Source organism: Callionymus lyra, chromosome 13 (genome assembly GCF_982586985.1).
Source record: "Callionymus lyra chromosome 13, fCalLyr1.hap1.1, whole genome shotgun sequence".
Classification (NCBI taxonomy): Eukaryota; Metazoa; Chordata; class Actinopteri; order Syngnathiformes; family Callionymidae; genus Callionymus; species Callionymus lyra.
Genome location: NC_141830.1, coordinates 6448974 through 6463964, shown reverse-complemented (window position 1 = coordinate 6463964; position 14991 = coordinate 6448974). Strand labels below are relative to the sequence as shown.

The 14991-nt window shown below is 38.6% G+C and overlaps 1 protein-coding gene across 4 annotated transcripts in view; it reads right to left on the bottom strand.

The window, feature by feature from the left end:
* Positions 1 to 14991, bottom strand: part of ephb6 (eph receptor B6) — a 66558-nt gene that overhangs the window by 25604 nt on the left and 25963 nt on the right. For all 4 annotated transcript variants that reach the window (XM_087806126.1, XM_087806125.1, XM_087806128.1 and 1 more), the window contains exons 3-5: positions 7842 to 8114; positions 1618 to 1787; positions 1208 to 1503 (exon numbers count right to left, since the gene is read on the bottom strand). In XM_087806126.1, coding sequence (XP_087662252.1) covers positions 1208 to 1503; positions 1618 to 1787; positions 7842 to 8114 — 739 coding nt within the window. The remainder of the gene's footprint in view (positions 1 to 1207; positions 1504 to 1617; positions 1788 to 7841; positions 8115 to 14991) is intronic.

Below are 14991 nucleotides of genomic sequence, written 5' to 3'. Positions count from 1 at the left end.
TAATGTAATTATCGGGCCCTTAAAGAGTAAAACTATAATTTTCATTAATAGTTTAAGCTCCTTATTTGAGGCTATTTTTTGTAGATTTATTTTATGCATTTTCAAAGTATTTATTGTCTCTTAAAAGTTAAGCATTTATTGTTGTAAGTTAGCTTGACTAGCTGACAACATGCTAACGTGAGAAGTTGACATTGGTGCTAGTAACGTAGAATGTTGATATTGTATCAATCCATTAGTGATAAAGTCATTTATCGTGTATTGTTGTAAGTTAGCTTGACTAGCTGACAACATGCTAACGTTCACTTTGGCGCTAGTAACATAAAAGCATTTATATTGTCTCAACTTATTAGTGATCAAATAGTTAAGCGAATATAGGTTTGTGATAAAAAGGCAGATGTTGTTTTTGTTGTTGTTTTAAATGGTAATATATCATCAATCCATTAGTGATGTCTTTAAACGTGGATTGTTGTTGGTTTGCTAAAAAACATGCTAACGTAACAAGTTCACATTAGTGCTAGCAACATTGTTTTTGTTTTCGATTCCTGTTGACTATCAAAGCACATCAGAGAATATTAAAGGGTTGAATCTAACTTTTCAAATGTTTTTTTTATTTTTTTATTTAATAATTGAATTCAATAATGTGTGCATTGAAAGGTTGTATTGGTTTATTTTGTTATTTATTTAATTATTTTTTTTAATCAAATGTTTCAATATTAAATAATTACTTTTTACACACAGAGTTTTATATTCTAACTCAATAATTAAAACATACATTTTCTAAATTATAGTCCCATGATTGGCTGAAAGTTGGATCAATTAGCTCTGTACTCTTTTGGTAATGTCTGGAGACACTATTATAGCAACATTTTTATATTGAATTTAGAGGACTACGAATAAAAGAAACATTGAATTTTGAAAACATACTTTTGAATTATTAGGAATAGAACTATACGTGTGAATTTATTTTATTAATTTTGAAAATATTATATCTTTTTTATTTAATTATTTTAAAAAGTCCAACTAAAAGTCAACTAATCAATCAATCTTCTGACGACACTAATGTACTTACACAAAGAGACCAGATAAGTTATTCTGTATTATTTTAGTTTGGGTGGTTTTATTTATTAATATAATAATATAATAATAGTTTGATGAGAACAAACACACTAAACAATCATTCATTTGAAGATAAAAAAAAGAGACTCACCCAGACAAGCGGATCCGTTGAGGTTGGGTTCAAACCCGTCATCGCAGACACATCCTCCCACCGGAACCATCCACTCGCCCTCAGCGTTGCAGTGCATGCGAGGAGCACTTCCTCCCTGAGCCTTGCTGTGAGGGACGCAGACCCCGTTCACGGGCACCAGGGCCGTGGGCTCGGCCCCCGAGGGGGTCGGGTTGTAGGACGCCAGGTACTGGCTGGTGGCGGGACAGCGGCGGTAAAAGATGGAAACCCCCATGAGTGAGACGCACGCTCCGCTGTCGACGACGGCGAGGACGAATCTGTGTCAGAGGGCCAGAGGCGGCGGGTGAGATGGCGGCGGGTGAGATGGCGGCGGGTGAGATAGCGGCGGGTGAGATGGCGGCGGGTCGTCGAGAGCGACGGCGGAGACTCACCCGTTGCGAGTCAGAGGAGCGAAGCTGCGCGTCTTGATGTTGATCCTGCTGTAGCGGTTGGGCTGGTACTGGTGCGGCGAGCTGGGCTCCACCTTAGAGAAGCTCTTGTCTGCGGCGATGGTGTCGATCTTGACCCAGCCCTCCCGAGACTCCTTGTCTCCGCTCGACGGCTGGAACCAACGAGAGCAGACGACAGGATTAACACTTTTAATGTGTCGTATAAATATAACTACACAAAAGTATATGAGTATGAAAACTACTTATGTGTTGCAATTAAACTTCTGGCCTCTAGATGGCAGCAGTCATTTCGTCCTCTGCAGCTAAAGAAACAATGAAATCCTGTAAGATCCAGGCCATGACTGAGGACCAGAGGATACAGTGACTCCAGCATCTTTTAAAGCTGATGTTCAGACATATTTTGGTTTGAAAACAAATGAAAGCAGTTACAGCTGAGGACGAGAGGATACAGTCGACTCCAGCAGCTTTTAAAGCTGATGTTCAGACATATTTTGGTTTAAAAACAAATGTAAGAAGTTACAACTGAGGACGAGAGGATACAGTCGACTCCAGCATCTTTTAAAGCTGATGTTTTAAGATACTTTGGTTTCAAAACAAATGAAAGCAGTTACAACTGAGGACGAGAGGATACAGTCGACTCCAGCATCTTTTAAAGCTGATGTTTTAAGATACTTTGGTTTCAAAACAAATGAAAGCAGTTACAACTGAGGACGAGAGGATACAGTTGACTCCAGCATCTTTTAAAGCTGATGTTTTAAGATCCTTTGGTTTCAAAACAAATGAAAGCAGTTACAACTGAGGACGAGAGGATACAGTGACTCCAGCAGCTTTTAAAGCTGATGTTCAGACATATTTTGGTGTAAAAACAAATGAAAGCAGTTACAGCTGAGGACGAGAGGATATAGTTGACTCCAGCATCTTTTAAAGCTGATGTTTTAAGATACTTTGGTTTCTAAACAAATGAAAGCAGTTACGACTTCGTCAAGAGTCATGTGGTCTGTAAATTCTGCAACACCAGAGTCAAGTACTTGACAATACTACAAATATATACTTGTAAGTACATCCCTAAAGGGGCGTCAACATCTAGAGGTGTATAGTTTATATGTTTTTTCTCGATTGTATTAATGCCTGCAAGGGATGCTGAGCTGCTGCTGACCAATAAGATGTGTGTGTTTTGGTCATGTGATGCAGGAATCAGACTCCGTAGACTGGTTTAAATAAAGTTTTGAGACTCACAAGCATTATGCAGTATTAATATTACTATGGTTCCTAAATTACAAAATGAATATAATGCCATTTCACAGTATTACTACTATGTACTACGGTGACGTGTCGAGTAATACTATGGAGCCATGCGTAGGTGTATTAGTAGTTTTGAGCGTGTACTACATAAAAGCGGTTCAGGGTCAGCAAACCAAAAAACAAGAATTAAAAAAATCAGAATCAGATAAGGCGCACTGAAGATTTTGATCACATTTAATTATTTTAAGTGAACCTTTTAGTCTGATAAATACGGTAAATGATGTTCAGTGATTTATCTGACGTGATGTCTTTAATTTTGTACATATTTGAAGGCTATCACCAAGAATAAATGTTTTCTTCCTGATAACTACTGGAAGAGCTTTACTGTAATGGGATTAGGAGGACACATGTCTACGGGATACTTATCTTGGTAATGTGACAAGTGCTGATGAAGCTTCATGAAGCAGTGTCATTATCTTCAGAGTCCACTAGATGGCGCATCTGCTCTATTTTTCTTTTGTTTTGAACAACTGTTCTATTGAAACATCATTTTTAAAACTGATGGCGCCACCTACTTACCTCTAAAAAACATGACACTGTTTCATGAAGCTTCGTCAACACATCACTAGTTAACACTAATATTTAACCTATAAGCAAAATGAGTTGTATGGAAAAATGTGCTTGTGTCAACTCACATGTTTTTATTATATTGCTATTAAATATATAAATATAGGGCCACTGTTTAATGGAAGAAAGAAAAGAACAATTGTGTAGAAGCAGTAAAAGTAGGTCTGATGCACTTATCTTCTTGATTACAAGAAACACAACGTCAAACATTGTCATGCTGCTGTACCTACTCTGTAAGAATTTAAAAACTTTCCCCCCCGATGTCCCAGGTCCCATACGAGCAAGCAAACAAGCCTTCCTGTCAAACATTGTCGCGTATGTTGTGCTGACGAGTCTCATGCTGATGTATTTCCGCCACGACTCCGGCGACTTGAGACTTAAACACACGTCACACGTGAAGAGCTCTCGCTGCTTCTTCCCATGCGACTTTAAATGCTCGCTGTCACTTGCATTTTCCCGTCCGTGGAAAAGTCTCCACCGTCTTCACGGCGTCCAATAGATCTTCTAAACATGGACGCGGGAGGAGCTGGAGATGTTTCCTTCCTTCCATCGCCTTAAAACACCCGAAGGACAAAATTCCAATTGGTTTGAATCAAATTCCCATTTTTAACATTGAGATTTTCATATTTCCATATTAGGAAATAAGCACATCGAGAAACTCTGTTCCTTATCTTATATTAATCACGTATCTTGATATCAACACTAATATTAAACTTGAAACAGTTGCAAGATCCATGAATATTGCGTAAATGTTTTTGTAAATTTAAAGATTGAATCAGGTTTAATTGAGTAATTGAATCAATTAATTTGTACATTTAAAGGTTGAATCGGTTTTTATTGAATAATAGTATTAAATAATTCGTAAATTTAAAGATTTAATCAGTTTTTATTGAATAATTTTGTTAAATAATTTGTAAATTTAAAGATTTAATCCGTTTTTATTGAATAATTTCATGAAATCATTTGTATATTTAAAGATTCAATCAGTTTTTATTTAATAATTTCATGAACTAATTTGTATATTTAAAGATTGAATCACCTTTTATTGAATAATTGAATAAAATAACTTGTCAATTTAAAGATTGAATCCATTTTAATTAAATCATTGTATTAAATAATTTGTATATTAAAAGATTGAATCAGTTTTCATTGGATAGTTCTATTAAATAATTTTTATATTTAAAGAATGAATCCGATTTTATTTAATAATTAAATAATTTGTATATTTAAAGATTAAATCCGTTTGTATTGAATAAATTAATTAAATCATTTGTACTTTTTAATTTTATGATTTTTTTTCCAATTATTTTTAATTCTTAAAATAATTGAATAATACAGGTTTGAATATCATTAAAAGGAATGAGTTTAATATTATAATTTCCATAATATAAATATATTTCTTAATTCAGTACATTTGGATTTCTAGTCTCTAAAATTCAACATATAAAAAGGTCTAATAGTGCCATTTTACCAGACTAATCCAATCAAACACAGAGCCACACACTCTTACTTTTCAATTCACACCAAGTTGTTAAAATATAATTTGTTGCAAATTGCTTGATGTTTCTTAGGAAACCGCCATGATTAATTGATGCCCCAGTGCTTCCGTCACATGTTCATCTTCACCACACATGATTGGCTGAAAGTTCGATCAAGTAGCTCAGTACTCCATTAGTAATGTCTGGTTTCACTATTTTATCAACATTTTTATATTGACTTTAAAAGACTACCCATTTAACTATGTAGGATTTAGAATTTGCATTTAATTGTATTGAATTATTATTCAGCAAAATCACAATTTCATCATAGTCGATCATTCTTATCAATAAAACTATAATTCAAAGCGACACAATAAGAAATGTCTTCTCTAATGACGGAGACTGATGAGTCGCCGTTCAAGCCTCAGTGTCACGATCACGAGTGAAACACAACTGGCTTCACGTTCACTGCTACACAAGCCTTTCGGGGGAAACAACACAAAAGCTGTGCGTCACGACGCGATTGGCTGCTGGGAAGATAGTTGCTGCTGAATGATCTGTGACGAGTCGTTTGGCCTGAAGGTGATCAAACATGATGATCATGAACCGCTGGTCAGGACTTCGCCGATGCTTCAAGTATATTGTATATTTATCATAGTTCGTTTATGGTTTATTTGTGTGTATAAAATACATTTTGTTCTTAGACTATCATGTAAATATTTACTGCGTATGTTCATTTTTGTTTTGCAAATAAATCTTCAGCCACCAGATGGCAGCAGTCATTAAAGAAGTTAAAGGAAGAATTAAATTCAGGGAGATCCCGGGAATGACTGAGGACGAGAGGATACAGGGAGTCACTGTATCCTCAGCATTTAAGCATTTAAAGCTGATGTTTGGACATATTTTGGTTTAAAAACAAATGAAAGCAGTTACGACTTCGTCAAGAGTCATGTGGTCTGTAAATACTGCAACACCAGAGTCAAGTACTGGACATTACTACACATATATCCTTGTTACTACAGTATTACGATGTACCGTATCGTTGCCCCTGTATTGTGACATGTACTGGCAACCGTACACACTTCTCTGATATCAACAGTTCCCTCAAGGCTTCAGAAGAAAAAAGTCTAAATAAGAAGCATGTTGTTGTTACTCGTCTCTCTTTGTGCGTCTGTTCGTGTGACATGTGTCACTTCCATCAATGCTCTCTCTGCTCTTTGATTCTCTTTGATACTCGCAGAAATGTGTTTGAACGGAGATGAAAGCTGCTCGCGACAGACCATAATTCCAGCGATGATGTCAGCCACGGCCGAAGGACAAATGTCTCGTAAAAAGTACATTCATGTCGACTCTCTTCATGCTACGACTAAATGTTGGTCGTCACTTCTTTGCCACTTAATGACATCTGATCGTGGAGCGATTCCTTCCTGAGCCTTGATCTTCTTCTTGGCTTTATAGCAGGAAGGATTCCATCTCAGAGATTAATAGAAGAACGCATTAAAATATGTTGCTGACTCAACAGTAAAAACTTCAGCTGGATTTTTTTGAGACAAATTAAAAATTATCCCAGTCGAAGCTATTTTAAATAATCGCTGACTTTTATTAATGGATGACTAAAATGTATTTGCTCAGTAGTATTACTCAGCGAGACCCCTTAGGATTACTCCATGAGGCTCCGTAGTATTGCTCTGCAGGTCTCTGCAGTATTTCTCCACCAGGCTCTGTAGTATTACTCTGTGAGGCTCTGTAGTATTGCTCCGCCAGTCTGAGGTTAGTAACTTACTTACTTAGTATTACTCAGTAGCTTGGTAGTATTACTCCACGAGGCTCAGAAATATTACCCCGCAACTCAGTCATATTACTCCACTAGGCACAGTTGTACTTGTCCAAGAGGCTCAGTAATATTACTCCACGGGGCTCAGTCATATTAGTCCGCAGCTCAGTAGTATTTGTCCGCGAGGCTCGGTAGTATTACACCACGAGGCCCAGTCATATTACTCCACTAGGCACAGTAATACTTGTCCAAGAGGCTCAGTAATATTACTCCACGGGGCTCAGTCGTATTACTCCGCAGCTCAGTAGTATTTGTCCGCGAGGCTCTGTAGTATTACACCACGAGGCCCAGTCATATTACTCCACTAGGCACAGTAATACTTGTCCAAGAGGCTCAGTACTATTGCTCCACGAGGCTGTCGTATTACTTCGCAGCTCAGTAGTATTTGTCCACGAGGCTCGGTTGTATTACTCCACGAGGCTCGGTAGTATTACTCCACGAGGCTCAGTAGTATTACTCTTCGATGCTCAGTAGTATTACCTCTCGAGGCTCAGTAGTAAAACAACACAAGGCTTAGTAGTATTACTCCACGAGGCTCAGTAGTAAAACAACACAAGGCTTAGTAGTATTACTCCAGGAGGATCAGTAGTATTACTCCACGAGGCTCAGTATTATTACTCTGCAAGTGTCTGTAGTATTACTCCTCGAAGCTCAGTAGTATTACTACATGAGGCTCAGTAGTATTACTCCGCAGCTCAGTAGTATTTGTATACGAGGCTCGGTAGTATTACTCCACGAGGCTCGGGAATAGTATTACTCCACGAGGCTCGGGAATAGTATTACTCCACGAGGCTCGGGAATAGTATTACTCCACGAGGCTCGGGAACAGTATTACTCCACGAGGCTCGGGAACAGTATTACTCCACGAGGCTCGGGAACAGTATTACTCCACGAGGCTCGGGAATAGTATTACTCCACGAGCCTCGGGAATAGTATTACTCCACGAGGCTCGGGAATAGCAATATTCCTTGAGGCTCAGTAGTACAGCATTAGTATAACATTGGTATATCGTGTGTCAGACTCACCTCAGCCATCCACGTCCTCTGAAGCTCCCTCTGAGAATCGGCCTGCTTGTAGAAGAGCGTGAGCGTCTCCTTGCACGTGGGCGACGGCGAGCGCAGGCTGGAACAGTCGCGCACTGAGAACCGCATGGTGATGAAGACGCGAGGGGCGGAGTGGCGGAACAGGAAAGGCGTGGCCAGCCAGTTGTCCTGGAGGCGAGGGCTCTGGTTGACGTTGCAGACCTCGAAGGTTCGGATGAGCTTCCCTCGGTCGTCCAGCACGCTCACCTCGTCCCACTGACGGAGACACACGACATTTTGTCTTGTTATTGGACTCACAATTCATCAGATTTAACGTACACGTTCCATATGAATGAAACGTTTTAACGAGGAAAACATCTTTAATTATTATAAAAAGAAAACATTACAGGTAACAAGCGAATAGTTCAAATGTAGAGCTAAAAGGATTTATTGAGAACAGGAAATCTTTCAATGTCCACACTTTTAAGTACTTCTTTTTTTCATTATTGAATTTAAAAATGTAAAGTATTTTTATTTTTTTAACACACATTTACACATAGAGTTTTATATTATACTTTCAATAATTCAAAAACTTAATTCCTAAATTCAATACATTTTAATTCATAGGCTTTTGAATTCAATATAAAATTGTTGGAATAATAGCATCACCAGACAAAACCAACAGAGTACCGAGCTACTAGATCCAACTTTCAGCCAATCATGCGACACGCAGACGATCATGTGATGACATGGAGGTACAAGTAGCACGGTAGTCTTGGTATCGTCTAGTGACGCTAACATACATTTAAACTTGTATTTAAAAGGGATACACATTTCAAAAACAAAATTAAGTTAAGAAAAAAAGATTGAATTTTGAAGAAAAAAAACGATTACATCTCTTAAATTAACCTCTCAATATAATAAATAGAAGTTTCAAAATGTTTAACTCATTTAATGATGACGACAGAAGTGACTTGAGGTTCTGGTCTCATCTTCCTCACGTCGACTCGGAGCAACAATTAAAAGCCGAGGCGACGTCTTTACCTCAGATCCTCCTGTTTGCTCTCGCGCCACATTTGCAGTGAAAGTAATGTTTCTTAAAAGCATTTTTAAAAATTCAACGTGAAAATGATGTCGTCTTTAAAAGCAGCAGAAGCAGCTGGAAGCAGAGAAATATCAGGACGACGTGTACGACGCCAGATCTGCTCTTTAAGATAAGAGTGTTTCTAACATCCCAGTTATTTCTAGATGTTTTAACCCTTGGGGGTCAATGTGACCCAAAGCACATTTGTTCTTGGGCCGTCGGGTCAAATTGACCCCCGAGTTAACACAAGGATTAGGAAGTATGATGCTCTGTATGTAAGATGATATTTCACGTTGTTAAGATGAATGAATTGTTAGTCAAATAATAAAAAACTATTTCTTGAAGCTGTTGATCTATAATGGTGTTGCCAGGTTTAGTAAATTTCTGACAAATTCAGCTTCTTCTTAAAGTGTTGATAATAGAAAGAAATGTTTTTTTGTAGCTTATTAACTTAAAAGTTGATGAAAGTTGTGTTTTAAATAATTGTTTTAATTATATTATACTATCATTTCTGTTGTCTGGTTTCTGTTCAAAACTCTGGGTCAGACCTGGCAACCCGTCTTGAATTCAACATTTTCTACATTGAAAGGTTGTATTTGTTATTATTAAATAAAAACAATTGAATATTTTCCTTTTTTTTAAAAATTTTTTACACATATAGTTAAATATTCTCATCCCAGTATTAAAAAAATACATTTTCCTCTAAATATATTTTCCTAAAAATATTACTTTTTTAACCCAAACTCAAACCTCTGATGTCACTGATATACTTTCATTCGAGATCTGTCGATGCAATTAAAAGTCTGTGATGTGGTTTGTTTACTTTTTGTGTTGTGAGTCTACACTCTCAAACGCACACAAACACACACAAACACACACAGCTACGACCTCATAAGCTTTCATGCAACATCTGCTGCCAACTGGAATTAAGAGATTTGGTTTGCACATGTTCTACTTTCACAGAGTTGTTTACTGCTTCCCTTCACGTCGCACAAGTTCCTCTTCCTCCCTTCAGAGACCAAACAAATGGCTTCCTTCCACTTTGTAGAACCAGGGTTATGTTCGGTTATCAGCGTGGTCAGAATATTGAATTCATTTAACGCTTTAAACGTTCAAACCTTTGAATTTGTTTAGTGTTTTTCAAGCATTGATTTAGATTTTGAATAGTTTACGACAATAAAGGATTTTATTTATTTATTTACTTAATCATTTACCTTGAAAAAATGGAATATTTTGAAAAACATGTGTATTTTTTTATACATAGTTTTACATTCTAAATCACATAGTTTAAAGATACATTTTCTAAATGTCACGTTATTCATGGTCTTTTAAATTCAATATAAAAACGTTATAAAAAGCTATTACTGAGCTACTTGATCGAACTTTCAGCCAATCATGGAGACACTATTATACCAACATTTTTATACTTAATTTAAAAAAGGCTGTGATTAAAATAATTACATCTAGAATTATTAGAATATCAAACTATACATGTAAAAAAGATCACTAATTTTGAAAATATAAAAAAGTTTTGAATTCAATTATATATATTAAATGGTTTAATATATATTTAATAAATATGACGACAGCTGTATCAACTGAATGTTCTACTGATGATTCTAGTGTCGACAATAAAAAAGAACGCAACATTAAAAAAATTATTAATAAACAAAATCCTGCTGACGATCAGATCAAGGCTAAGTTTTAAACTTAATTATTAATAAATGCTTTAATAATGCAATACTTCAACAATGAATCGACAAATGATCTTCATTCTTCTTTTCAAGGTCGTTGTCATGGTTGCCATAGCATCTCTTCATCTCTTCTCACATGTTCGACCGACACACACACGGGTGTGCGACGACATGAAGAACACACAACTGGAGATGATGGCCGTTCATCCAAGAGTGAATCATGTGCTTCATCCCTGCGGTCGTCTCACCAAACAAGAGTCTCCCTCGTGGGAGGCTCTGTGTGAGCTTGAGGTTCTGACTCAGACATGAGTAGACCATCAACAGGCCCGTGTGGCCGTCGTGACCCCGAGACTAAGTTCAACCTGCAGCTCAGCTACGATGATTTATGACGTCCAAAGAATCTTCTGGAACTTCGTCACTGAAGGGAAGAGAAACGTTCCCCGTCACAAAAGACTCGATGACGACGCGAGCGTGGAGACGAGAGTGATGAGTCATGAATCGTCATTGTTCGACTGTGGACGGAAATAAATCAGAGGCAGAAGAAAATTTAACTCTTGTGTTATCTCTGGGTCAAGGTCAATTGTTCACTTTGACCCAGAGACAACACAAGGGATACCACCCAATGCCTTTGTTTTCGGGCCTTCGGGTTGCCTTGACCCTGAGATAACCAAAAGGATTCCACAAACGCATTTGTTTTTAGGCCTTCAAGTAACCATGACCCTGAGACAACACAAGGGATACCACAAACGCATTTGTTTGGGGCCTTCGGGTAACCATGACCCTGAGACAACACAAGGGATACCACTCAATGCCTTTGTTTTCAGGCCTTCGGGTCGCCTTGACCCTGAGATAACCGAAAGGATACCACAAACGCGTTTGTTTTTAGGCCTTCGGGTAACCATGACCCTGAGACAACACAAAGGATACCACAAACGCATTTGTTTTGGGGCCTTCGGGTAACCATGACCCTGAGACAACACAAGGGATACCACAAACGCATTTGTTTGGGGCCTTCGGGTAACCATGACCCTGAGACAACACAAGGGATACCACCCAATGCCTTTGTTTTCGGGCCTTCGGGTTGCCTTGACCCTGAGATAACCAAAAGGATTCCACAAACGCATTTGTTTTTAGGCCTTCGGGTAACCATGACCCTGAGACAACACAAGGGATACCACAAACGCATTTGTTTTGTGGCCTTCGGGTAACCATGACCCTGAGACAACACAAAGGATACCACAAACGCATTTGTTTTGGGGCCTTCGGGTAACCATGACCCTGAGACAACACAAGGGATACCACCCAATGCCTTTGTTTTCGGGCCTTCGGGTCGCCTTGACCCTGAGATAACCGAAAGGATTCCACAAACGCATTTGTTTTTAGGCCTTCGGGTAACCATGACCCTGAGACAACACAAGGGATACCACAAACGCATTTGTTTGGGGCCTTCGGGTAACCATGACCCTGAGACAACACAAGGGATACCACCCAATGCCTTGGTTTTCGGGCCTTCGGGTCGCCTTGACCCTGAGATAACCGAAAGGATTCCACAAGCGCATTTGTTTTTAGGCCTTCGAGTAACCATGACCCTGAGACAACACAAGGGATACCACAAACGCATTTGTTTTGTGGCCTTCGGGTAACCATGACCCTGAGACAACACAAGAGATACCACCCAATGCCTTTGTTTTCGGGCCTTCGGGTCGCCTTGACCCTGAGATAACCGAAAGGATACCACAAACGCGTTTGTTTTTAGGCCTTCGGGTAACCATGACCCTGAGACAACACAAAGGATACCACAAACGCATTTGTTTTGGGGCCTTCGGGTAACCATGACCCTGAAACAACACAAGGGATACCACCCAATGCCTTTGTTTTCGGGCCTTCGGGTCGCCTTGACCCTGAGATAACCGAAAGGATACCACAAACGCGTTTGTTTTTAGGCCTTCGGGTAACCATGACCCTGAGACAACACAAAGGATACCACAAACGCATTTGTTTTGGGGCCTTCGGGTAACCATGACCCTGAAACAACACAAGGGATACCACCCAATGCCTTTGTTTTCGGGCCTTCGGGTCGCCTTGAGCCTGAGATAATCGAAAGGATACCACAAACGCATTTGTTTTTAGGCCTTCGGGTAACCATGACCCTGAGACAACACAAAGGATACCACAAACACATTTGTTTTGGGGCCTTCGGGTAACCTTAACCCTGAGACAACACAAGGGATACCATAAACGCATTTGTTTTGGGGCCTTCAGGTCACCTTGACCCTGAGACAACACGAGGGATACAACAAACACATTTGTTTTCGAGCCTTAGGGTCACCTTGACCATGAGATAACACAAGGTTTAAAAAATGTAATGTTTTAAATAAAAATAAATAAAAAAAATAATTGGAATATTTTAGCTTTTTTTTAGCATTGCATTATTTTTACCAATAATGCAAATTAATCAAAATATTATATCTAAAAAAAATTCTTATTAGTGAATTCAATCATTACTGTATTTAATCGTGTTTTTATAAATAATTGAATTCAATAATTTGAATACATTTAAGATTTGTTATTTATATTCATTTCATTTATATATTTTTTTAAACATAGAGATACACATTCTAATACCAATTCAAAAATGAACGCTCTTTTAAATTCAATATAAAAACGCTGGCTGTGATTGGCTGAAGGTTGGATCAAGTAGCTCGGTACTCTGTTGGTATTGTCTGGTGACTCTATTATACTAAAATTTAAATTATTGGAATAAAAATGTCGAACTAAGTGTTCAAAAACAATACATTTTGAAAATAAACACATTTTTTTAAGTCGATTATGCAACTTTTTAATACAGAAAGTGTTACATTAAATTATTGTAATTAGTAAGAAAAGTAATTCAATGCTTAAAAAAGCAGCTCCAAAAACAACTTCAAAATGTCATCATTTTTAAACCTAGCATTGACTCTGATGTCACTGATGTACTTCCACAGTGAAGTAACTTCCAGGTACTCGGAGCAGCCGGTGTCTGTCTGAAGCTTCATCGCGTGCAGTTTAGATCGTTGTGAGGGAAAAAAACAACACAACAACAACAACAACAACAACACACAGCATCCATTTGTTGTCAGACCCCTCACTCTGCTCGTCTCGCCCCCCCCACCCCTGAGAGGAGGAGAGGAGTAAACCGGGGCAGATTGGGGAGGAAGGAGGGATGAAGTGATGCAAAGAGGAAAAAATAGGCGACTCATCCTTTGATTTAATTTAAACTGAAATCCAAGAGAACCACGCAATCTCTCCGGTGACGGAGGACAGGGAGGAGCCCAACACACACACACACACACACACACACACACACACACACACACACACACACACACACACACACACACACTCTCTCACACACACACACACACACGCCTGCAGACATTTACATGTGTAGACTTTGAAAATACTCTTTATGTCAGAGGAATTCCTCCGTGAAAAGACGCTCGACACAGTCTTCCAGATGAAAGAAATAACTATCATATGCGATATTAATGTGATGTTTTTCTTCTGTCACCTAAAAATGCTGCTGCGCTCTTCGGTGCCGACATGATCGTAGAAAAATATCACTTATGTCGCTCAGTTTCGCGGGACTTGCATCGGTTTCCCGTGAAACTGAGCGACATCAGAGAGGAGCCGCCGGCGCGTCGCGATATCACCAAATCAAAATTAAATCCACATCCTTGCAAACGCACACATAACAGTTTATTAATGACTTGACGCTAACAACTTAGCTCGTTAGCATACGGCGAAGACGGAAAGGTTTACACTCGTTTGGAAGTTAACGATCTTATAAGAAAACAACTGAGTCAACTATACTTGTACTATACTAAGAGATGAGTGACTGGATCACTAGTGTTTGACTAGATCATAAGTTAGTATTACTTCCGTGTATATACTGAGCCAAGTCAGCGCGTTGAAAGACGCGTCGCCATAGCAACCGAGCCCAGCAAGCTACGCCACACAGCTCACAGACAGACGGAGACATAAACGACAGCGAGACATAGAAGTACAAATTGACAACTTTACAGAACGTGACACTGATTGGTCGAAGTTTAAGAAATGCTTGATTTATACAATAAAAAAAATGATAAATGATCGCACATGCATATCACACGTGCCAATATCGCGATATCAATATTTTTTTTCCGATAACTGGTGCAGCCTAAACTAAATGTATTCATTCAACAATAACTAATAGTTTTGTCTAAATCAGAGTTTCATAACCTCCGTCCCTCATCATATCACTTTCACCTTCAAAGTCAACTGGCAATAAAATGTCATTTATTTGAACAACAGATCAAATATATTAACAGAACTTCACGGGAGACACTAATTATCA